The sequence below is a fragment of the Cervus canadensis genome, chromosome 22 (genome assembly GCF_019320065.1).
Source record: "Cervus canadensis isolate Bull #8, Minnesota chromosome 22, ASM1932006v1, whole genome shotgun sequence".
Classification (NCBI taxonomy): Eukaryota; Metazoa; Chordata; class Mammalia; order Artiodactyla; family Cervidae; genus Cervus; species Cervus canadensis.
Genome location: NC_057407.1, coordinates 3,176,787 through 3,202,747, shown reverse-complemented (window position 1 = coordinate 3,202,747; position 25,961 = coordinate 3,176,787). Strand labels below are relative to the sequence as shown.

The 25,961-nt window shown below is 53.7% G+C and overlaps 1 protein-coding gene across 5 annotated transcripts in view; it reads right to left on the bottom strand.

Moving 5' to 3' along the window:
• The window catches only part of FGD5 (FYVE, RhoGEF and PH domain containing 5), a 130,983-nt gene that overhangs the window by 99,922 nt on the left and 5,100 nt on the right, over positions 1-25,961 (bottom strand). For 4 of the 5 annotated variants that reach the window (XM_043442612.1, XM_043442610.1, XM_043442614.1 and 1 more), the window contains exon 2: positions 16,010-18,632. In XM_043442612.1, the coding sequence (XP_043298547.1) occupies positions 16,010-18,632 (2,623 nt within the window). The remainder of the gene's footprint in view (positions 1-16,009; positions 18,633-25,961) is intronic. The other variant, XM_043442613.1, reaches the window with a different exon arrangement.

Sequence of the window (25,961 nt, the reverse complement as noted above, 5' to 3'; positions counted from 1 at the left end):
GTGCCTCAACTTGCCCCTTCTGTAAAGCGAGGGGGTTCAGAGAAGCTCAGTGGTATCCTGGACCTCCCTCCCCAATGCTGAGAACAGGGGAGGGTCAAAGAAAGACCAGAAGTCAGGGCAAAGCCAGCAACACATAAACATCTTTTCACCCTGGTGTTGCTTCTCTGCCCTGGATGAAACCCTGGGGCCTCCTGGGGTCCGAGACTGGGTTTGGAGAGGGAGTGGGGGGCTCCTTATCCCCAGGCGAGCAGCTGCCTCCGCTCTGGTCTTTGCTAAGCCACTGACTCACCCCCACGGCTCTAAACCCAGCCTTGACCTCTGGCCTCGGGCCAGCAAGGAAACTTGGGTTTGCACCAGGGACCTCCCTGGAAACCAGATGCAGCATCTGCGAGGGACTCTCCGGGAGGGGAGTGCGGGGCGAACACAACCCCCAGCCCAGGACACCACCTCCTTTCCCCTATCATCACCAGAGCAGCTCCAGGGGCGCCCAGGACCTACCGCAGCCTGTCCGGGGTCAGTCCCAGCTGGGACCAGCCTTGTTCAGCTCAACACTCAGCACACAACACGTGGCTGGCAGCTTTGCAGCAGGCACCCGAGCCCTATCTGCCGGCTGCGGGACCTCGGACAACACTCTCCCAGCCCCCAGCTCCTTCTCTGCTCTTCCCTGGCATATTCCAAACCCCCAGTCTTACGGGGACCTTCTCCTCCTGCCCTTCCGTGTTCCGGCACAATCAGAACCACAGTCATAATGACATTCAGGGCTTGCCCGACAGCTCAGAGGGTAAAGAATCTGCATGCAATGCAGGAGACACAAGAGATGAGGGTTTGGTCCCTGGGTCGGGAAGATCCCCTGGAGTAGGAAATGGCCACCCATTCCCGTATTCTTGCCTGGAGAATCCCCATGGACAGAGGGGTCTGGTGGGCTAAGCAGCCCATGGGGTTGTAAAGAGTCGGACACAACTGAGCGATTCAGCACAACCACCACCCAGCTTCCACAACAAACGAGAACCTGCTTCATGCCAGGCCCTGCACCAAGCCCTTGGCGTGGGTTACTCTTAACCATCGGCTATCTGTCACTCTCCTGCCCCCATTTTTCAGTCCGGGAGATGGGGAAAGGTTCCAGGAAAATGGCTAACTGCAGGCCCCACCTAGACCTGACCACTTGCCTGACCATTTCCTGCCCTCCTTCAGGTCTTTGCTTAAACACTGCTTTTGATTTAATCAGAGTCTCGCCTACTTCAAACAGAGGTTGTCGGGAGAAGCAATGGAGCCAGCAGACATCCAAAAGCTTTGCAAACGGTCAAGTGCAGTTCTGAACATGTATGTGGCTGCCACATCGAGGTTTCACGGCATTCTGAACTTCCTGGGTTTTCAAGTCCAGCTTTTCTGGCCCTCAGAAGGAATCCCCAGGATGGCCCTCCCATCAGGGGCTCACCCAGCCCCTCTGCACACACCCACAGTGAGGGTGAAACTGTCTCCTAAGGGGCAGGGGCAACTCATACCAGGAGCAAGGACCACTCAGTGGAGCTGGGACCCACTCGTGTGTCCTCAGACCCTATTTGCCTTCTCTGTCACATGACATCTGGGCGCCTCCGTTTTCCCATCTGTAAAATGGGGCTGATAATCAATGAGATAATGTGTATAAAGCAGTGGGGTTAATATCGCTAATTTGATTTCTATTATTGTAAACTAGATGGTGAGGGGGTTATTATAATCCAGGAGTTTGTGATACAACAGTTATTTATCCTCAGTTGCTTCTCCAACTGCCACACCTTGTTCCCTTCAACAAAACTAACAGCCTGTTTTTGAAACTTGGGCAGAAATCACCAGTTCTCCACCTCCCCCGCACAGAGGTCTACAAACCACGGATTAAATTACACATGAATAAGAAGACTCTTGAGAGTTCCTTGAACAGCAAAGAGATCCAACCAGTCCATTCTAAAGGATATCAATCCTGAATACTCATTGGAAGGACTGATGCTGAAGCTGAAGCTCCAATTCTTTGGCCACCTGATGTGAAGAGCTGACTCACTGGAAAAGATGCTGATGCTGGGAAAGATTGAGGGCAGGAGGAGAAGGGGATGACTAAGGATGTGATGGTTGGATGGCATCACCGACTCAATGGACATGAGTTTGAGCAAGCTCCGGGAGACAGTGAAGGACAGAGGAGCCTGGGGTGCTGCATCCATGGGATCGCAAAGAGCTGGACACAACTCAGTGACTGAACACCACCATGAAATGGTAAAATTTGTGAACTTATGAAGGAGAATGATAATAACAAAGCTTTGCCTTCTATGCTGGGGTTCTGAGTTAAGGTTTCATGTCGCAGTTAAGCTTTCATGTAAAAAAGAATCCTGCTGTAATAGAAAGTTTGAAAACCGCTGAGCTGAAGCGTGTAAGGGAGCTCCCCAAAGAGCAAATAACCAAGCTTCCCGTCTGCTTCAGCGCTGCTGGGGCCTCAACTCCAGGAGGGGGCCTCCTGTTCCCCTCCGCCCCAGGGCAGCAGCCCCCACAGACTGCCTTTTCAGCGCTTCGGAGGCTTCTGATGCAGCAGGCTGGGGGCAGAAAAACCGTGTTCCATTGCAACAGGAGGAGCCTTCTGGACCCCAGCTCAGAGCTGCTGCCGAGTTCTCCTGTAGTCTCCTGGGGCCTCTCCACACTGGGGGCAGGGCACCGTCAGAAACTACTTCCTTGGGACTCGACCTGCCCAGCCAAAAATGAGCCCAAGAGTTCAGACTTCCTGGCCCGTGTGTTAAGTCATGATCCCTCCCACTGGTGTTTAATCACTGCCCGTGACGGAGGCTCACGACCCCCCAGGACAGCCCTGCCTGACCCCCCTCGAAGCGTAAGAGACCTTCACGCTGCCAGCAGAGCAGAACTTCAGGTCTCTGAGCAGATTCTGGTTTTGTCTGGTTGGGTTCCCCCCACCCCCACATATAATGTGTGTGTCTTATTTTCTTAATTAAAATGATGCAAGCACCCTGAAATTTCAAGTTCTTGGATCGTACCCTGACCTGGAGAAGCTTCTCTTGGGCCCCATTCAGGGCTCCAGACCAACCCCACGCACGTAGAGAACGGGCCTGTTTACATAGAGACCAGCCACATCATTCCCCCAACAATCTCAACCCTGAGACGTTCTTTTTGCAGGAAAACGGCCAAAGACGGAGGCCTCTCCAAGACACAGAAACGCTGCAACTGTCAGCTGCAAGCTCAGAAGTCCCCAAGCCGAGCGGCTGCCTTCATCTCCAGGAGGCTGGGCAGTCTTGGGACATTCTCAAGGAGCCTGATGAAACACATCAATTCATCACTCAGAAATTATTACGAGGTTTTTGTCCTGTTGACCTGGAGTATCGTGAGCACGGATGATAAATCCCCCAAGGGCCCGTCCCGAGGCCGGCCCGGCAATCTAAAGAAGCGCTAACCTTCACAACATCATCCCTCTGACGGGGACTGCAACAGGGCACGCTGAGCTCTCTATAAATAGTTTTTACATCATCCCCCAGACATGTGGATCTGAGTAAGGGGACCGTCATTACAAGCTGTCCCTTCCGAATGCCTGTACTAAGGACGTTTCCGTTCTACAGATTCATTCAAAGGTGTGTGTTCCCACCTTTGACATCTGCAGGGTCGATTGCATTTGGGAAGTTCTCAAAGGGGGTGAATCAGAGAAAGGGAAGAATTTACCCCTAAAGATACCTTCCTTCCTGTTCCAGCCCCATCACTGACTGGCTTGCCAGTCATGTTACCACTCCAAACCTCAGTTTCCTCTTCGAGTGAGGTTTTAGAGCCACTTCCAAAGGGACAGTCGACAAATTAAAGGCAGCGATGCCCACGGAGTGGGAGGCAACCTCCCGGCACGTCTGAGAGCACCACAGGTGCTGGAAACGGCCCGGGTTAAAGTCCTGGCTCGGCTGCCGAGCAGCTGTGTGACCTTCAGCCCTTCACTTAACTTCTTTGTAGCCTGGTTTCCTCATCTGCCGGGTGCAGATTTTAAAAAAGAAAGTATCTGTGTGGCAGGGTGGTTGTTTTTATTTCTCCCCCAGATGAACTGAGTTAACACACGTTCAAGGGTCTGAGACAGCACCTGGCATCTCATGAACACGCAGCAAAGCCTCGTGAGCCCCGAAGCACACGGCTCCCAGCAGCAAAGGCCGAGACTGACGGGGTTATGCGTGGATTCTCTCTGACTCCCCAGGACCGCTCTGTGAGAAGGGACCAACCGCACCACTGGAACCAGTGAGAAAACTGCGGCTCAGATCAGACGAAGGGCAGAGCTGGACTCCAACTCACTCTCTTCCGGCCGTGCGCCTGCCTCTCTGGTCTGGTCAGCCGCGCTGCCTTCCACCATCAGGCCCCCCGAGACCCCCACGGGGCAGTAGCCAGAGCTCTGGGTCACTCTGCTCTGAGTGATCCTGCAGCCGCTGAGGCTGGGGGGCCATCGCACCACGGAGGCTGCGGAGCGAGTCCTGTCGGCATGCCTTGATCCCTCGATGTTTAGAAACCTCGCTGGGAGGAGGGAGACTTCTTCCTCACTACACTCCTGGGCTTAGAGCACTAGCTGAGCATGACACTCCCTTGCTCTGAAACCCTCAGTAGCTCCCCACGGCGCACAGATCGAATCAGCTCACACAGGGAGCACGGGTCCAAAGGTGGCACATTTCTTTTCGGGGATTCTCCCGGCCTCCCGCTGCTGGACTCACGTCCTCTCAGCTCCCGGGACCCTCTTCCGCTAAGAGCACTCAGACAGGGACTCAGAACCGCGGGCTCCAAGCCCGTCCACAGCAACGGCAGGTGGGAAAGAGACCCGAGCCTCCAATGCTCAAAAATCATACAGCCAGGGGCAGAGCTGGGACCCAAATTCAAAGCTCTGAATACCTCCAGGACCACTCTGAATGGCAAATATTCTTTGCTGCATTTTCAAATTATTTGCTGATAACCATAAACATCTGTGTACGTGTGCTCAGGCGCGTCCAACTCTTTGCAACCCCACGGACTGTAGTCCACCAGGATCCTCTGTCTATGGGATGTCCCCAGGCAAGAAACCTGGAAGGGGTTGCCATTTCCTTCTCCAGGAGGTCTTTCCGACTCAGGGATCAAACCTGTGTCCCCAGCAGTGGCAGGCAGATTCTCTACTGCTGAGCCACCTGGGAAGTCCAAACATAGAAGTAAACGTACAAATCTGAAAGAGTTCAGATAACTGAAACAATTCTGGATCCTAACACTTCTTTCCAATGCTGTCTCATTAAAGCAAAATCCAAATCTTTTACAAAGGCCCCTGCCCACCCGCACCCGGTCACTCTCCTCACTGCATTCTCTTCTCCAGGCCTTTCCACAAACCCCCCAAGGGCCTCCAGTCTCAGAACCTTTGTCCCTGCTGTTCCCTCTGCCTTGAATGCCCTTCCTCTTGATGATGTCTCATCACCATTCAGATCTCACACAGTGTCACCTCCTCCCAGAAGTCCTCCCTGACTACCCTGTCTAAACCACCCCTTCCAGCGGTCACTTTCTATCACACCTTTCTCTTTCCTTCTTTTTCACAAAAGAATAACCTCATCACAGAAGAAAGATCTTGTTATCTACGATTCTCCTGTTGACTTTTCAGCTTGTCTTACATTCTGCCTCTCCCCAGCAGAATACCAGCTCTCCGCCAAGAGACACAGCTGACCTGACCGCTCGCTGCCACCACTGCGGCAGCCAGAGCCGCGCCAGGCATGGAGGCGGCACTTGATACAAGCTCAGTGAGGAAATGCGCGCACGACAGAGATAAGCTTTGGTCTCTGGCTGTACCCTCTCTGCACGATACGCTCGTCCCCAGTCCACGGGCGGGAACACTGAGGCCCCCTCCCGCCCCCGCCCAGACTTCGGCACCATCCACGCCCAGGCTAGAACAAAGCGTCCGCCGGGGCTCAGCTGGTCAAGGACACCAGCCGCTGACATCTCCCCGAAGAATCCGTGCACTGAGGCTGCCTGCTATTAGTGAGAATTGTTCTCACGCCTCCCACAGAGGGAGACCCTGACTTTATGAAGCAAAAACCGCATAGTGATTAACACTTAATCAGGACGTTGTCTGTATTATAGCTCTGTGAGGGGAAAAACAAAAAAAAGATGGGGCTTTCATCCCACGCTAGTAAATGTTACAATCGGTGTGTTCCTGACGCGATTTTCTTATTAGGGTCCTTCCTTGTGAATTTTATTGCATTTAATTAAAAATTATTGCTAAAAGAAACAGCTGCAGATGGTCTTATTTTAAGTCAGAAAATTAAAAACTGAATATTCTCATCAGTCAATTTCAACAAGAAGCACAGCCGCACGCATTAGGAATGTGATGGTTTTGAGATTACGGTAATTTTTATGGCATTTCCAGGTCCTTTCGATGAAACTTAATGAAAGCTCTGCATGAGTTCATTTGTCAAAAACATAATAATAATAGGAAGGCTCCCGGCTTGCAGGCAGGCAGAGAGATACCAATGAATACCACCGCTGGGATGTGCCAAAAACCTGGCCAGCCGACTCTCGACACCAACGGAATTGGTCGGCAGGAGGCTTGGTTGCAACCCTGCTGTCTACCCACTCAAGGATGTACAGCTGAGGCCGTAAATCACCTTTATTTTCACAATGATGTGTATTTTTGTTGCCGCAGCACTGTCTGTAAAAAAAAAAGTCAGGTTTTCACTCTCAGGGAACCACTTCACCGAAACACCTACTGCATTCTAAAGATGCTGGAAGGGGCCCTCCATGCTAGAGTCTGTGCTCATTCCAGAGTTACAAACGCAGCCGCTGTCCTCTGTCTCGACAGTCCGTACTGTGACCCGCGACTCCCCCCCCAACTTTGTTACTTGGCTTGTATCCTTTAGCTTTTATTTTCGGGACTAAATTCTGATTATTTCTCGTACGTCTTTTGTTGGAAACCAACTCAAAACCTTTTGTTTCGGACCAGACAGACTGTAAAAGATGAAGGCAAGATCGAGTGGAGAGGTTTTCCCGGATGGTCCAGTAGTTAAGACGCCACCTTCCAAGGATGGGGGGTGGGGTGGGCGGGGGTTCGATCCCTGGTTGGGGAATTAAGATCCCACTGGTCACGCGGTGCGGCCAAGAAAATAAAGAAGGAGAAAGCTTTAAAAAAAAAAGACTGAGAAGAGAAAAGCAAAGGCAGACACAGCTGGGGCCCTCGGGGGGAACCAAGGCTGGAGGACAGGGCGTCTGTGCCCAGTGTGGAGGTTGAACCCGATGCAGCCCCACCAGGTCTTCATTTTCTCCAGGGGCGCCCCTGGCTCACCTCCCTGCTTCCCGTGTCTTCATCCCCTCCGCTCTGCATCCTGCCTGGAAGGCCAATGAGGAACAGCCCCACCACAGCCCTGGCCAGCTGAAAACCCGCCGGGGGCTCCCCGCTGCCCTGGGGTGTCGAGCCGAAACACGGGGTGCTTCTCGGCTGGGCCCCAGGCAGCCTTCCCGCATCCGGCTCGCCGGCGTGGATGCCGGGCTCCGAGGTCTGAACGCATAAAGGTCTTTCCTCACCCCAGCCGCCCGCCCGGCCTGCTGCTCCCCGCTGGACGGTGTGTCTCCATCGTGAGCCCCTCGCTGTCCCCCTGGGGCCCCCCGGACGGCAAAGGCTCCTCGCTGCCCCCTCCTCAGGACCGCCTGGACGGACCTCGCACACGGCTTTCATCACACTAGGCTCTAAGGACCTCTACCCGCCTTTCCCCCCAGCCAGCCGGGAACACCCCGAGGGCAGCAAACATCACCCTGACACCGGCCAGTACTTAGAAGAGCAGCCGATGTTGAGTGGTTGGCGGTGACGGAATCAGTGAGCTGCTGGAACGCTCCACCACAAGACTGGAAATCCGGGAAAGACGGTGCGGGTTTAGTCCTTACGCCTTTCCACCCAGGCTCCTCCACATGCTCTCCGGGTCTGCAGACGATGGGAACGGCTTTCCCGAAAAAAAGATATCAAGGGAATATCTCGATGATATCTTGATAAACACAGTTAGGTCACTTTGACTGCGGTTTAACCTGTTAAAAACCACACGTGTCCTCCTGGGCTCACACCTTCCTCTACCTCCGTACGGGGAAATCCTGTTGTTGCTCAGTCACCAAGTCCATCCGATTCTCGTCCACCCCGTGGACTGCAGCACGCCGGGCCTCGCCATCCCTCACCGTCTCTCAGAGTTGGCCCTTTCATGTCCGTTGAAATCAGTGATGCCATCCAACCATCTCATCCTCTGTCGTCCCCTTCTCCTTCCACCTTCAATCTTTCCCAGCATCAGGGTCTTTTCCAGTTGAGTCAGCTCTTCGCATCAGGGGGCCAAAGTATGGGAGCTTCAGCATCTGTCCTTCCAATGAGTATTCAGGGTTGATTTCCTTTAAGATGGACTGGTTGGATCTCCTTGCAGTCCAAGGGACTCTCAAGAGTCTCCTCCAGCACGACAGTTAGAACTTTTCTTCAAGTGCCTGTTCAGACGCCCCCTTGTCCACGCCGCCAGCCCACCGTCCTCTGGACGCCTACTCTTTGGGTCCGGAACATTTCCAATCTTGCATTCCAGGGACTTGAGACTAGGTCCTCTTCCAACTCCCTCGACCACACCCCCGCTGAGGTCGGTGAGGATGGGGTGGTTCACCTCTCCCCCTCCTTCCACACAGTACTCACTTCTCAAGTGGCCGTCATCAGTAAGCCAAGAGATTCAGGCACCTGGATGCCCCCAGTCCTGGTCCTCACAAACTCCTGGACACGTAATCCGAGCCGCGTTCAGACCGTGGACAGCTCTGGAGGAGCCGGAAATGCTGGGCTCTCTTTCTCTGGAAGCCAGTGCTTCTCGGGGCCGAGTCCTCTGAGCGGTACAGACGGCTGCTCCAACCCAGAGCTTCCAGTCACTCATCCCACGCCAAGGGCCGCAGGAGGGAAAGGGTCTCCCCATCCCGGTGCCCGGCGGGAGGGAACGGCACCTGAGCACCTCATCAGCAAGTCCCAGGAGAGGCTGTCCGCCTTCTCGATAAGCTGCCGAAACGGCAGCAAACCCACCGGCAGGCAGAAACCAAAGGAGGCTGTCCCTCCGCTTTCCCTCGCGTTCCCGCCTCTGGACCTCCGAGCAAAGCCAGCACGTGGGTGGTGGCCATGCCGGCCTGACTCCCGCGAGTGAGCCACTTCAGAGCTCTCAGGCGGAGGGCACCAGTGAACGTGGCATTTTTCAACCACAGAGGACAGGACGTCGAAAGAGCACTGGGTCGAGAGTCAGAAAGACTTGGGTGTGAGTCTTGGTCTGGCGACTTACTGCCTGTGTGACTGAGGATGGCTGGAATCTCTTTCTTGGACCTCAGCTATCTCATCTGGAAAATGGGAACTGGAAAGCCCTGAGGTGCCTCACTGATCATGAGTTACAAGTGAAATAACAGCCACAGACAGAGGCACAGACGGTGAGATTTCAGAATCAAAACACCCCGGTCCTGGGGTGCCCAGGCTGGTGCGGGCAGCCCCGACCCCATTCCCTGCAGAAGGCAGGGGCAACGTCGACGCCACACCCCACAGCTCACAACCTCACACCCACTCCTGGTTTATGCATGTGAGGTCCTTAACACTGGGTCTGACCCACGCACAGCAAATTGTAAGAGAGACACAGACACCCTCTCAGTGAAAGACCCTGTTCTGCACCCGCATGCACGGCTGTGGAACCTTGATCGCGTCACTCCATAACGGCTGGTGCTCGCTGGCCTCCTCACTCTGTGCTGCATTAACTCATTCCGTCCTAATGACACGAGCAGGCCCGGGACTCCTAGCGTCGCCTTTTACAGCTAAGGAAACCGAGATACACGGGACTTCCCTGGCAGTGCAGTGGTTAAGAATCGCGCTTCCGCTGCAGGGGGCATGGTGGGTTCAATCCCTGGTCTGGGAACTAAAATCCTGCATGCCACGCAATGCAACCAGAAAGAAAAAGACACTGAAGCAGAGAGAGCAGAAAGAGGTAAGTCACAGTGAGAGGCAGAGCTCGGACCGAAAGCCAGGCAGAGAAAGCAATGAGAAAAGCCAGCGCAGCAATATGTTAATGTCAGATCTAAGAAGCGGGCCCACCGACATTCACTGGAAAACTCTTTCTGCTCTTCCCTAAGTCTGAATGTTTTTATAATGAAATGGGGAAAGGGGGTCTTGGGGATCTGTGTGGAGGGATAATACTGAGTGATTAAAGTAGACGCTTCATTGTGCAAAAAGCAAAGTTACAATTATGGGGATTTAAACGAGACACTTAGGACAGACCAGTGTGTGTGGTGTTTTGCATCCAATGGCTATTTAATAAGCTTATACAAAGCACCTCAAACTGTGTCTCAGAAGATACTTAATAAACGACAGTCCTTTCCCCTCGTGAAGCTCAAAATCACCAACTGATCAACATGCATTTATTAAGCTCCTAGTGCATAACCAACATACCAAGGTCTTGGCGGATATTCAGAAGTAAGGACTAGGTTCCCCCAACCAAGCGTCCTGACTGAGGACACAAAGTGTTCTACTGGAAAAGGACGAGTGTTGGACTAGATGGCTGTTGAGAACACTTTTTCTGTGTTCAGTTCAGTTAGTTCAGCCATTCAGTTGTATCTGACTCTTTGCGACCCCATGGACTGCAGCACGCCAGGCTTCCCTGTTCGTCACCAACTCCCACAGCTTTGCTCAGACTCATGTCCATTGAGTTGGTGATGCCATCCAACCATCTCATCCTCTGTGGTCCCAGTCCCCTCCCACCTTCAATCTTTCCCAAAATCAGGGTCTTTTCCAATGAGTCAGTTCTTCACATCAGGTGATCAAAGTATTGGAACGTCAGCTTCAGCATCAGTCCTTCAAATGAATATTCAGGACTGATTTCCTTTAGGATGGACTGGTTGGATCTCCTTGCAGTCCAAGGGACTCACGAGTTTTCTCCAACACCACAGTTCAAAAGCATCAATTCTTCCGTGCTCAGCTTTCTTTATAGTCCAACTCTCACATCCACACATGACCACTGGAAAAACCATACTTTTGACTAGATGGACCTTTGTCGGCAAAGTAATGTCGCTGCTTTTCAATATGGTATCTAAGTTGGTCAGTTTTTCTTCCAAGGAGTAAGCATCTTTTAATTTCATGGCTTCAGTCACCATCTGCAGTGATTTTGGAGCCCCAAAAAATAAAGTCTGTAACTGTTTCCAATGTTTCCCCATCTATTTCCCATGAGGTGATGGGACCAGATGCCATGATCTTCGTTTTCTGAATATTGAGCTTTAAGCCACCTTTTCACTCTCCTCTTTCACCTTAATCGAGAGGATTTTTAGTTCCTCTTCACTCTCTGTCATAAGGGTGGTGTCATCTGCATATCTGAGGTTATTGATATTTCTCCCGGCAATCTTGATTCCAGCTTGTGCTTCATCCTGCCCAGCGTTTCTCATAATGTACTCTGCATATAAGTTAAATAAGCAGGGTGACAATATACAGCCTTGATGTACTCCTTTCCCAGTTTGGAACCAGTCCGTTGTTCCTTCTTGACTTGCATACAGATTTCTCAGGAGGCAGGTCAGGTGGTCTGGTATTTCCATCTGTTGAAGAATTTTCCAGTTTGTTGTGATCCACACAGTCAAAGGCTTTGGCATAGTCAATAAAGCAGAAGTAGATGTTTTCCTGGAACTCTCTTGCTTTTTCAATAATCCAACGGATGTTGACAATTTGATCTCTGGTTCCTCTGCCTTTTCTAAATCCAGCTTGAACATCTGGAAGTTCACGGTTCACATACTGTGTATGAGAGTCAATTCAGGAAAAAAGAATCCTTTGGGGATACTCTTTAAATCAAAGTTGTGTATGCGTGCGGATGCCAAGTCTCTCAGTCGTGTCCAACTCTTAGCTACCCTGTGGACTGTAGCCCGCCAGGCTCCTCTGTACCTGGGAGTCTCCAGGCAAGAATACTGGAGTGGGTTGCCATGCCCTCCTCCAGGGGATCTTCCCAACCCAGGGATTGAGCCCGTGGCTCTCACATCTCCCACATTGGCAGGTGGGTTCTTTCCCACTACTGCCATCTGAGAAGCCCAGAGCTGTGTATACCAGGGGAAAATGTACACAGGCAGCAATGTGTATACTCCTATTTCATAAGACAGAAGACAGCTACAGAGAATGTTTTAACTGGGAAAATGCTATTATCTGTGTGGACAAACCTGGAAGGAAGTAACTGCACAGAAGAAACTTTACAATCATCCATCAAACCCTGAGCTGCTGCTCTAATTGAGAGAACTCTGAATTCTATTACACACTCCACACGTTTCTCGAAGGGAGGCACTTTCGTTAGGAAAAGGACTTGGGTTTAAATAACACTGAATCGCACCACGAGAGAGTTGTTCGCTTTTCACCCTTCCTGGATCCTTCTGATCACGCCAAGGAGACTGTCTCCGTGTTGGCCCCAGGACACCTCTCACACCTCTCGCTGCTCAACAAGGGGACGGAACCTCCGTTTCACGGCCTTGGCAAGGCTCGAGGCCCATGCGGACTTCACCCGCCCGGGCTTAGTTCTTTGTCCTGTATCTTATTTTCACAACTGCCTTCTACTTAAGACAACTAATACTGCTTCTCCATTTACCGGCAGTGACACAGAATTTCCTTTCGAAATATCTTTTAAGTAAAAAAGATGGACTGATTTAAAAGACAAGCAGTGAGCCATAGTGTGGGTGGCTGAGAAATAACAGATCTGCTCCAATCAGACCATGGGACAGAGGCGCAAACGGGGGGTCCACAGGGAGGCAGGGCCGGGTGGGCTCTGAACTCCCCCTCCTGGGGCTCACTGTCCGCCCCTCTTTCAGGAGCGTCGATATTTATTTTGGCCTCAGCCTCTGATCCTCACTGCAGCGAGGTCTGGGGAGACACAAGCGGCGGAAGGAGGAAGGGAACGGTCTCCCATCCTCTCATCGGGTCCCGGCCAACCCCAGCACCCCTGAGCACGTGCCCCAGGTCAGCAGCATCCCCCTGCCCTTGGTTCTCAAAGCCCCTATTCAGGCGAAGAAGCCGGGGCCCCCGCACCTCGTGGCAGCCCCCGCCGCCTCTCGACGCCATGTGTCCGGCGCTGCCCTTGCCCAGACGTGTTCCAGCCCAGAGCGGGGATTTCTCTGGCCCTCTGCTTCCCTGTTTCATGCAGGAAAACGGAAGCAAGCTCTGCTTACTGACTGATGTCCAAGAGGATGTGGTTCCCGCACGGGAGATACATCCCAGCCAGTCTGGCCTGCAGGGAAATCCATTCCGCAACAGAGTCTGAGGGTTCAAGACACTTAGCCAAGGCTCCAGGCTGGAGCCTCAAATGTGAGACCCTACGGGGCGAGCACCCAGCACGGTGGCTGGAACACAGCAAGCAGGCGGGACACGGAAAGAATCAGCATCTTCTGCGGTATTTTATTCTGGTTTGGATGAAGGCAGCTTTTTTTTTGGACTAAGCAAAGATCAAGGCAGGCTTTCCAAGGGGCTCAGTGGTAAAGAATTCCCCTGCCAATGCAGGTGACGTGGGTTTGATCCCTGGTCTGTGAAGATCCCCTGGCGAAGGAAATGGAAACCCACTCCAGTCTTGCCTGGAAAATCCCATGGACTGAGGAGCCTGGCAGGCTACAGTCCTTGGGGTCACAAAAGAGTCAGACATGACTGAGCAACTAAATAGCAACAGATCAAGGCCACAGGCCCTCTGCATATGGCCAAGTAGCCTGCACACTGCACAATCCCACGGACACTATATATAGACTAAAAGGTGAGTGTGAGCCTGGGGTGGGGCAGTGTGCGACCTGCACAACTAGACCTGGCATCCCTTAGCATCCTTCACAAAAACCCCTGAACCAGGAGTCAGGGAGTTGGGGTCCTGACACTGATTTCTCCACCAAGAGAGATTGGAGGCAAGTCTCTTTCCCTCTTCATGCCTCAGTTTCCTCCTCTGTAACAGGACCAAATGTTGTCAGAAGTTCCCTTCCAGCTCTACAATTCTGTGATTCAACAGAAGCAGATTTCCATTTCCAAAGGACAGTCGTACAAAAGAGGAAATGAACTCAGATGCCTGGCTGTTGGGGGAAGAGTCAGCAGGAGGGGGCAGGGATAGTGGAGGGGTTGGCTTTCACCTAGGTGGGGTGGGGACATGATGGGAAGCCAGCTTTTGGCTCAGACAGAAAGAAAAAATAGAAGGACCGAGCAACAGATGAGGCAGCTCCGGGAGGTGGAGAGTTCCCTGGGGACTGAAGAATTCAACTACAGACCAGGGTAGGAGAGAGACCTATTAGACCCGGGAAGTTAGACCACACGCCCTTTGAGGTCCATCCCAATACGGAGATCTTGTTTCAAACCTTGGCTCTATTTCCCAGTGCTGGAGGGACACCACCAGGGGCGTGTGCACACGTGCTAAGTCACTTCAGTCGTGTCTGACTCTCTGCGACCCCGCGGACTGCAGCCCTCCAGGCTCCTCCGTCCATGGGATTCTCCAGGCGAGACTACTGGAGTGGGTTCCCAGGCCCTTCTCCAGGGGATCTTCCCCACCCAGGGATCAAACCCGAATCTCTTACATCTCCTGCATCGGCAGGGGGGTTCTTTACCACCTGGGAAGCTTCCCCCACACCCACCGGGGTTGGGTCTTGTCAAACCCCACTGGAAACTACTAATGCAGTGACCTTGTCTGCTTTTCTGCTCCCACCCTCTTTAAAGTGCGCACATGCCCCCATTATCCAAATTAAACTGGATCCCTCTAGCGGCACTGATGCCCACCTCTGCTCCGAACCAGTTCACAGAAAGAACCAATTCATAGGCTTACCCAGACTTGGGGCAGGGAGAGAGGGAGACAGGGTGGGGAACCGTATGAAAAATTCAGGAGAAAAGTCACACAAACACTCCTAGTGTCTACACTCCACAGAGAGCTAATGCGGATCGCAAATCATTATCTATTCATTACTGCAGGTCCCCTGGGAGTTCGGAGCAGCGACAGACAGCCGTGTGGGACTAGACTGAGGTACTGGACATTCGGGGAAAGAACCAGGCTTTCCTTGAAGATTACCACCATTCTGACTTTTCATTAATTCAGATCAGGTGCCCCCAAGTGTGTAAGTGGTGGAGATTGAATTGCAGTGCCTTTAAGGTGCATCCGCGGTGCATAAAAAACAGCAAGACTTGGCAATTATCCCCCTGGGATGATCAATAAGGCCATTCAGTCAGTCTCGGGAAGGTGAGGTCAGAAAACCCCCACTGTTGTCAATAATTGCAGTGTTTCACTCTCACTCCCAAGGTGACCGAGTCCAAAAACAAAAAAAAAAAATCAGCTTGGACGTACCTCTTAAAGACCTCTATTGAGAAATTTAGCTTAGGGCGCCCTTAGCTCTTCAAACAATTTAAATAAATTGTCTTTTCTAGTTCCCTTGAATAGAGTGTATACTGACACAATAAAAAGGGATCAATCTCAATTTAGGGTATTTTCCTGATGGTGAAAGATATTTAGTTTGGCAAGATTCCAGGCCCTTCTCTTTTGGTGACTTTCCCGGAGGGGAGTAGTAAAACCATCTGCCTAGAAGATGAGAAATGTACCCCAAATAATAGCAAAACACATTCACTATATTTGGCATCTGAGACATTTTCAAATAGACTAGGTACTCCGATCTTTCCAAACACTCTGCCTAGAGGTAGCAGGGATTCATTTCACAGGTGAAGTAACCAGGACTTGGAGAGGTAGAGCCACTCAGCCCAAGTCACAAAGCTAGAGAGAGACAGAGCCAGAGGAGAAAAAGCCAGTCCGTTCTGACCACTATGCCTATCCCCAGCCTCCGGGACCTAACATCTGATGATCTGAGGCGCTGATGTAATAAGAACAGAAATAAAGTGCAAAATGAAAGTCATGTGCTAGATTCATCCCCAAACCATCCTTGCCCGAGTCCGTGGAAAAACCGTCTTCCACCAAACTGGCCCCAGGCACCAAAAAGCTTGGGGATCGCCACCCTCGCCTAAGCCTGCCTCTCGGATGGTTACCGCCGCCAGCCGGCGAAAGGCAGGCGACGGTCACGGTACCTTTCCGCCTCCGGGTCGGCGCTCTGCGGCTTGCTCTCGAAGGCGTTGAAGCTGCTCATGTCCACGTAGCCGTCGTTCTCGTTGGCCGTGGACAGGGCCCGGCTCTGGTCTTCAAACAGCTTGGTAAACGTCCCGGCCCGCGCAGGCCTCCGGGGCGGGATCTGGATGTTCTCGTAGTCCGAGTTCATGGCCGGGATGTTCTCGTAGTCCGAGGTGTCGGCGTTGGGGAACGAGATGGAGCGCGGCTTGGTGAGGGGCAGCGGCAGGAAGGGGGGGCGCGAGCGGTCCTCAAAGGACTCCACCCGGGACACCGTCCTGCTGAAGGGGACCCCCTTCCTCTTGCCCTCCCGGCAGAAGATGAGCGACGAGGGCGAGTCGCAAGCCCGGAGCTTGCCCGTCCGCACCCGGAGCTGCGGCGAGTTGCTGAGGCTCCTGCGGTCCATCTCCAGGAGCCGGGCTGGCCCGTGGTAGCTGGACTCCGAGGACGACCTGGACGAGGACACGTGGACGTCCACGTGCACCTTGCTCTCCGTCCTCTTCTTGAAAGTCAGCGCCAGGAACCGCTTGAAGGATGACTTCTTTTTCTTCTGCTTGTCCGGGAGCTCGCTCTCCACCAGGAGCGAGGGGGAGCTCTTGGTGATGGGCTTCTTGGTGATGCAGGCCAGGTCGAACGGGGGTGGGATGTCTACCATGGACGACGGGGTGGAGGTGCCGCTGGACGGCAGGTGGCTCCTCTGGGAGAAGCTGCCGGAGGAGCCGATGACGCAGGGCAGGGACAAGTTGTCTTCCTTCCTCTTGATGCCGTGGCCGTCGAGGCCGCACGCCTCGGGCTCCCGATACAGGGACGCAGGGATCTCCCGGCCCTCCACGGAGAACGATCGCGGATACAGCGTGAAGGCTCTGGGCTTTGCCGGCAGGGCCCTGCCGACATCCAACGGCTTCCCCTCCAGCGACAGAACTGTCTTCCTCGCCTCCGCGGCCGCCGCTGAGCCAGCTTCCGGCCCCATTTCTTCCGGGACTGTTTCTGGGACGTAGCCAGCCACCTTCCCGGAGTGGGGCCTGGCCCTCGCCATGACGTTCTTCCTGTCGATGGGGACCAGGCCGCCCTCCGCATCGGGACTCGGCTCCTCCGAGGCGGCCTGCGCTCCGGGTGTCTCCGCCTCCCCAGGGTCCGCCCCGCAGGGCGGGCCGACTCCCATCTCGTAGGGGTTGGCATCCTCGTCCTCGGGCAGGACCAGCACGTCGGGCACAGGGGGGCCCTCCTCCCCGGCGCCACCCTGCGCGGAGCCCCGCCGCTCACGCCCCGGCCCGGCCTCGGGGTCCCGCTCTGCGCGTTCTCCCGGCCCCGGCTCCTGTGCAGACTCGGAATAAGGAGGGTAGCTCTCGCTACAGAAGGAGGTGCTCTCGGTGGGGAAGAGCTCGTAGGGACGGGCAGAGAGAGGAGGCACGAGGTCATCCACGCTGTCGCTCTCAAACGGGATGATGTGGCAGCTGTCCTCGGCCGCTTCATCCTGCACCGGGTCCTCGCCCTCCAGGGGGTCCTCTCCCACCTCCGCTTCTGCCGGGTCAGCGTTCTCATTCGGGCCAACCGACTCATCCTGGCCGCCGTGCTGGCCGCCAGCACCCACGGCATCTTCACACACCTCCCGGGAGACGTCAGGGTCGTCTATGGCCACCTCGGCCTCGGGGACACCCGTAGCCGACCCCTCGTCCTCTGGGGGCTCCTCGCCAGCATTGTTCCCCTCGTCCTCTGGGGGCTCCTCGCCGGCATTGTCCCCCTCGTCCTCTGGGGGCTCCTCGCCGGCATTGTCCCCCTCGTCCACACCGCGGTCCGGTTCTGCATCAGCCTCCTCGGGGGTCCCAGGGGCCCCGGACTCCTCCTCGCCGTCGGCCGCGGCATCGTCCACGACCTCGAGGTGGGCTGGGATGCTCTCGCTCGGAGACTCCGCCCCTCCGTCTCCAGGCCCCCCGTCCTCCAGGCTGCATGCGCTGTGTTCTTCCGCCAGCTTCTCTTCCTCCTCCTCCTCCTCCTCACTCGTGAACGTCTGGCCCTCGGTCCCCGCGGCCCCGGCACAGTCTGCCCCCTCCGCATCCTTGGGGGCGGGGGCGACGTCTCGGTCAGCCTGTCCACTCAGCACCGCCCAGGCCTCTGCAGCCGTGGGCCCCGCCGGCCCGCACCCCTCGCCCCGCTCCTGGCCCTCCTCCTCCTCCTCCTCGCCGGCCTCCGGAGGCCCCGTGACTGTGTTCTCCACGCAGCCCGCATCCTTGGCTCCGTCCTCTCCCGGCGGAGCCCTGGGGGCCACGATGTAATCCTCGTCGGCCTCGGACTCGGAGCATTCCGGGGTGGACCGGCGCTCTTCGTAGAGGCCCCTGTCTACGCAGGGCAGCTTCCCGTTGCTGCATTTGTTTAAGCTGTTGATCACGTAGACGCTGGCCCTCCACTCGCTGGGGGTGGCCAGCCGGGGCTTGGGGGCGATGGGGGGTTTTGGCCCCCTGGACATGGAGGAGTTGGGGCTGTGAAGGCTTTCAGGCCGGAGTGACGAGGAGCAGAATTTTGGTGGTGTCTGTGGCGTGAGGGAACTGGCAGCCTTCGGCTTGGGGGCAACTGGTGGTTTGGGTGAATCTAAAGGATGAAAACACAGACAAGAAGGGGAGAGAAAGTACAGTTACCTTTACTTCCACTCAAGAGTCTCCTACCTACCGTTTTCAAGAGAACACTGGAGCTGGCTTCCCAGCCCACGTGAACCCAACCTATCGCCACCATCTTTAAAATCCCCTGTGTGCTCACACCCTAGGTCAAGTCTGACTCTTACAGGACCCCACGGGACCGTAGCCTGCCGGGCTCCTCTCTCCTTGGGGTTTCCCAGGCAAGAACACTGGAGTGGGTTGCCATTTCCTTTCCCACTCAAGATTCATTCTGTAAACAAGGGGAAGAGATCTTTCTTCTAAACAGGATCCGGCTAGCAGAACCCAAATGAATGATAGCCTGTGCTCCTCAGATAAAAGTGTCCACATCTCTACACTCATTTGCTCAACAAGTACGTAGTACATGCACGTGTCCAGGAGCCAATGAAGATCTTAACAGTCAGCATCCAGGCTGCCCTCAAGGAGCCCACAGTCTTTCTCCCATTAGTACAATCTACTGTCTCCACACACCGCACCGTAGACGGCAGAGTCTTCCAGGGCCAAGAAGAGAAGAACACCTCTGCTGAATACTCACAAATCGAATTAGGGAGACAAGCCTGACACACAGGGACTTCTCTGCTGGTCCAGTGGTTAAGAATCCACCTTTTAAAGCAGGGGACTCAGGTTCCAGTCCCTGGTCAGGCAACTAAGATCCCACAGGCCTTGGGGCAACTAAACCCAGATGTCACAACTACCACGCCTGTCTGTGCATGCTCGAGTCTGTACTCCGCAGCAAGAGAAACCCGTGGGCTGCAGCTAGAAAAGGTCTGCGTGCTGCAATGAAGACCCAGGGCAGCCAAAAAAAAGGAGGCTAAGAGAACAAGCAGAGCAGCTTCAGACTCCTGCAATATAATGACTGAGTACCGCCTTCCCTCAAGAACGACACACCACCAGGCTTGGGGTGGTGACACCATTCTTCTGAGGGTCACCCCGAACTCTACATGCCTCGAGGCTTGTGTCCAGCCAACTGCCCTGCGTCCAAACCTCACAGGGGAAATCACATGGTATTTTCCAACACGGGTCTCATCCCCTGTGGATGCTGAGGCTCTATCGGTCACGACAAAATGGAAGATGGACAACACACACGTGTCACGGGGGTTAGGGAAGCAAGGGTGCCGCGGCTGGGAAAGACGGCTCAGCGGGGGCGACACTGCAGCTCACTTTGGCAGGGTGGGAGGGGCCCAGACAAGCGGGAGGGTCAAGGGTGGTGGAATCGCCCACTTCCACGTTCAGCATCTCTCCTGCCACAGCCAGCCCAGGCCTTCACACCTGCGGCTGGGCTTCTGAGCCCCTGTCCACGCTGCAGACAGGTGAGGAACGGGGATCCCCAGGAATGCAACTCCGTCCTGCCATCTTCACTTCAGCACTGCCTGGCTGTCCACTGCCCAGGATTAGGACGTGCACGCCCCTGCTGCAGTCCAGTCTCAACTCCCAGTTCCATCCCCACTAAGCCTTGGGCGTGAAACTCTGATACAGAGCCGGCTCGGCGTGTCAGTTCAGCCTGGGACAGAGGGAAGACGGAGCGGCTGGCCTGGAGGGCTGCCAGCAAACACCACCCCCTCTCATGGCATTCAACTCCCAGCTCCATCTCTGACCTCAGTCATTTCTAATCGAGGGCAGACTGACAAATATAATGTGAGCCCCATTTATCATTACACACATAATTATTAATTTTCTCATAGCCATACTAAAGAGTAAAAGAAGAGAGAGGTGACACCCATTTTAACAATACATTTTTCAACTCAATACATCCCAGATATCACTTTGGACATTATCACATAATCAAGGAATCATGTCTGGATCAACATGTAATTGATACACAAAGCTCATTCTGAAGATATCCGACATTCTTTACGATGCTAAGTCCTCGAAATTTAAGGTATATTTCACACTTGCAGCGCGTAACGACTCAGACCAGCCTCGCCGCAGGTGCTCAGGAGCGCACAGGGGTGGCGGCCAGCACAGCTCCGGCTGACTTCAGCCCACCTCCACGGGGACTGTCCCGCTGGCCCCTCCATGCCAGTGTGTGTGTGTGCGTGCATGTGTGCGCGCATGTGTGTGCACGCGTCTGTGCACGCGTCTGTGCGCGCGCGCGTGTGCACATGTGTGTGCGTGTGAGTTCGTGCGTGCGTGTGTCTGCGCGTGTGTGTGCACGCATGTGTGTGCATGCGTGTGTCTGTGTGTGTGCGTGTGTGGGCATGTGTGTGTGTGTGCGCACGCATGCTAAGTTGATTCCATTGTGTCCAACTCTTTGTGACCCCATGGACTGTAGCCCACCAGGGTCCTCTGTCCAGGGGATTCTCCAGCCAAGAATACTAGAGTGGGAAGCCATTCCCTTCTCCAGGGGATCTTCCCGATTCAGGGATCGAACCTGGGTCTCCTGCACTGCAGATTCTTGACCCTCTGAGCCACCAGGGAAGCCCCCGTTTCAGTATATCTGAGGCCAAAGTCAGTGTCGTCTCCCCCAGCTGGCACAACTATGAAAAATTCAGCTGAGGGGCCCCAAAGGAAATAAAAAAAGGCCCTGGATACCAATAATACAGGATTATAAAGCCCACGCACTCTGTTCCTGGAAGGGCCTGACTCCAAAGCCTTTACTTGTGTGCGGCACATAAATCTAGTGAACTTACTGGCGTGGTTTCCCAGGGCACAGCTAACTGGGAGGGGGCAGTGAGACAGGGACACTGTCAGTTTTAAGATGTGGCAGCTGACAGCAAGAAAGGGAGGGAAGAGGCCAAGCGGTCAAGACTTTAAAGGCTTGGGACTTCTCTGGTGGTCCAGCGGCTAAGACTCCACGCTCCCAACGCAGGGGGGCCGGGGTTCCAGCCCTCCTCGGGGAACCAGACCCCACATGCCCTAAGTAAGACCTGGCGCAGCTAAAGAAATAACCATTTTTTAAAAGGTTTTAAAGAGAAAGCATTTACTTCCTCAATGCCCTAACCCACATCTACATTCACATCTACATGCACCAACAACCCAGTAAAGCCGCAGGCATCCAGATAAACATTTCTTCAAGATGAAAGAAGTGACTTTCCAACTCCTTGTTTCTATACACAATCAAATACATCCTAATTTAGAAAAATTTCTGTTCAATTTAGTTTTTTTTTTCAAGCCCGAAATACTTGGAGCTTAAACAGCTAAGCTTCAGCTCTCTGTCAATGTGGCATAACGGTAACAATAATAAGCCTTTGGAGCCTGGTGATCTGGGTTCAAACCCTACCTTTGCCACTTATAAGCTATGAAGCTGAGTCTCAGATTCCTCATCTGTAAAACGGGTACAAGAGGCTGTTATAAAGATCCAAAGATATACGTTAGCAGGACTTTGCTTAGTAGTTCTCCATAACCTGGTGGCTCAGACAGGAAAGGATCTGACTGCAATGCAGGAGATGTGGGTTTGATCCCTGGGTCGGAAAGATCCCCTGAAGAAGGAAATAGCAACGCACTGCAGTACTGTGCCTGGAAAATTCCATGGACAGAGGAGCCTGGCGGGCTACAGTCCGTGAGGTCGCAAAGAGTCAGACATGACCGAGCAACCCTTTTTCACACTATCATTGTTCTAATAAAGCAAGGCTTCCCCTCCTTGCCGCCTTCTCCTGTTGTTAAGTCTGGATCTACACTGACACATGATGTGATAGGGGCTTCACGGTCTCAACATCAGGCGTCAGACACTGGCGTGAAATTATTCTCCGGGGGGTGGGGACTCTCATTTCTCATCTTTAACAGGTGGCATTTCACACAGGCATTACCAGGCCTGCGAGAGGGACAGATCAGCCATGAAAAATGCATCGCTCCCACCCCGCCCCATCCTTCCTACAATCAAGCTATTGATCTGTGGGCACCATCTCCTCGGAAAAAGGTTACAGTGGGCGTCCGAGGCGTGATCCAGCAAGAAAATGCCTTCCCCACGGGAGCCCCGAGGAGTGACAAGTACCCAGCATCCACGTCCTGCTCCCCGCTCTGGAGTTCAGGGCGTTTCACCCCCTTCTCCTCTGAAGTCCAAGGATGGCAGAGTCAGAAGGGCCCCGCCCGACCCCTCATTGAGAGGAGACCGAGGCGCAGGCAGGGCGGGGGACCGGCAGGGGACTCAGCGAGTCCAGAGCAGGGCCTCTGCAGAACGGAGTCTCTTGCTTCCTGGTCCAGCCCCTTGAACCCCTGCTTTCACCCTTTTGCCATCAAGCATTTCTTCGATGGGATCCCCGGTGGCTCAGTGGTAAAGAATCCGCCTGCCAATGCAGGAGACGTGGGTTCAATTCCCGGGTCTGGAAGATCCCCTGGAGGAGATGACAACTCACTCCAGTGTTCTTTGGCTGGAAAATTCCATGAACAGAGGCGCCTGCGTGGCCTTCACGAGTCCACGGGGTCGTGAAGAGTCAGATGCAACTGAGCATCTCTTCCACAGAGCAGACCAGGGCTCCCGGCTTCGAGTGAAGCAGAGAAAGGCAAAACGCGGGGAGACTGAGGCCAGAGAGACCCGGGACAGCGAACCAAGTGAGAAATTCCCATAAGGCTGAGTCAGAAGGACGGAGTGACCACAGAGTGAATGACTGGCTTTCCTTCGCTCCCATCCAGCTCTCTTTAATCCAGGTCCACTACATCAGTATTGATGAAGCATCTAGTATTTTCCAGGCCCTCGTCCAGACTCTCCGCATACATCAATAAACATAACAAAGAGCACATTCCTCCTGGCCCTTACATTCTAGCGGTGGGAGAAGAGCGATAAAAAGCCTAAGTTTGTGATCCATCATATGTTAGATGATCATGAAGTTCACAGGAAAAGATCAGGAGTTAGGAGTTTGGAGGAAAGATAAGAAGTTTGCAACTTCAAACAGACAGACCAGGACGGGTCTCAATGAGAGGATGTCAGAAAAAGGAGAGGGGAGTCAGGACTCACCCAGCGTGTCCAAGGACGTCTGAGCGGTGGGAAGGGAGTGAGGCCGCGAAGGAGGGACAGGAGGTGAGGGCAGAGGGGTCCTGGGGAGAGTGCAGATGACAACCCGGTCCTGAGCAGAAGGCCAAGCCCACTCCAGCTAGTGTGCTGAAAGCGGCAGCCGTGCTGAGCATGAAATCAGGGAGGCCAGGGAGGGGGCACCTGCGATAATGATGCAGGCCAGAGAGGATGGCGGCTTGGGCCAGGCTGCAGCGGAGGAAGTGATCAAAAAAAGAAAAAGAAAAGGATCAGATTCTGAATTTGAAGGTAGAGCTGGTGGGATTTACAGACGGTTCGGATGTGGGGTGTGAGAGAAAGAATAATCACGGGCAACGCGAAGGCTTTGAGTCAGAGCAACCGGCAGGGTGAGGTTGCCAGCAGCTGAACCCGGGAAGGCAGCCGGTGTCGCGGGAGGAAGCCAGAGCTTCAATGTGTGCCTGTTGCGTCCGAGTTCCCCATCACAGCCCTGGAAGGAGCTGTCGGCGGGCTCTTGGATGGACCAGCCTGGATTCCTGGGAGCGGATGGCTGGAGGCAGCCATCACAGAGATGGGATTAGGGCGCGAGCCGGGTAAAATCACCAAGTGACCGCGTGGGGGGGCAGAGAAGAGAGCAGAGCCTGGGATGGAGCCCCACTGGCCCCAAGGACGCGAGAAAGAGCCGGCGAAGGAGACAGGACGCGGGAGGTGAGAAGAGGAAGGAGGTGGCTCCCAGCTCTCCTCCCTCCCAAGGAGGAACCACACAGGGCCCCTGCGTGCAGGGCCGGGTGACCTGGGTCTCAGACCAGTGCTGCCTAGAGAAGGCCCAGGGGACAGATACACCAGAGTGCATGCTGAGGGACGGGGACAACTTTCATAATAAAAAAAATGAAGTTGGATATGATCCAGCAATCCTACGCCCGCACATCCATCTGGAGAAAACCTAATTCTAAAGATACGTGCACCAGAATGTTCACTGCAGCACTAGCTACAACCGCTAAGATGTGGAAGTGACCTAAGAGGGGTGGATACAGAAGCTGTGGTGCGTATATACAATGGAATATTACTCGGCCGAGAAAAGGAATGAAATCATGCCATCCGCAGCAACACGGATGGGCCTAGAGACCAGCACACCGCGTGAAGTACGTGGGACAGGAAGAGGCAAACACTGTATGACATCCAGATCTAAGCTTCCCTTGGGGCTCGCCTGGGAGGGAATCCACCTGCAATGCGGGACACCTGGATTCGATGGAGAAGGGAGAGGCTACCCACTCCAGTATTCGGGCCTGGAGAATTCCAAGGATGGTTGGGTCCATGGGGTCGCAGAGTCAGACACAACTGAGCAACTTTCACTTTCACACTTTCCTCTAAATCTAAAAAAAAAATTATACAAATGAACTTATTTACAAAACAGAAACAGATTCACAGATTTAGGAAAGACATTTATGATTATGGTGGGGGGGGGAGGTGGGGGAGGAATAAATTAAGAATTTGGAATTAAGAGAGACAATGGGCTGGAAGAAGCACAAGCTGGAATCAAGATTGCCATGAGAAATATCAATAACCTCAGATATGCAGATGACACCACCCTTATGTCAGAAAGTTAAGAAGAACTAAAGAGCCTCTTGATGAAAGTACAAGAGGAGAGTGAAAAAGCTGGCTTAAAACTTAACATTTAAAAACCGGAGATCATGGCATCTGGTCCCATCACCTCATGGGAAATAGATGGGGAAACTGGAAACAATGGCGACTTTACTTTTCTGGGCTCCAAAATCACTGCAGATGGTGACTGCAGCCATGAAATTAAAAGACGCTTACTCCTTGGAAGGAAAGTTATGAACAACCTAGAAGCATACTAAAAAGCAGAGACATTACTTTGCCAACAAAGGTCCGTCTAGTCAAGGCTGTGGTTTTTCCAATGGTCATGTATGGACGTGTGAGTTGGACTATAAAGAAAGCTGAGCTCTGAGGAATTGATGCTTTTGAACTGTGGTGTTGGAGAAGACTCTGGAGAGTCCCTTGGACTGCAAGGAGTTCCAACCAGTCCATCCTGAAGGAGATCAGTCCAGGGTGTTCATTGGAAGGACTGAGGTTGAAGCTGAAGTTCCAATACTCTGGCCACCTGATGTGAAGAGCTGACTCATTGGAAAAGACCCTGATGCTGGGAAAGATTGAGGGCAGGAGGAGAAGGGGACACCAGGGGATTAGATAGTTGTATGGCATCACCGACTCGATGGACACGGGTTTGGGTGGACTCCGGGAGTTGGTGATGGACAGGGAGGCCTGGCGTGCTGCGGTTCATGGGGTCGCAAAGAGTCAGAAACGACTGAGCGACTGAACTGAACGACTATGTATAAGAAAGAT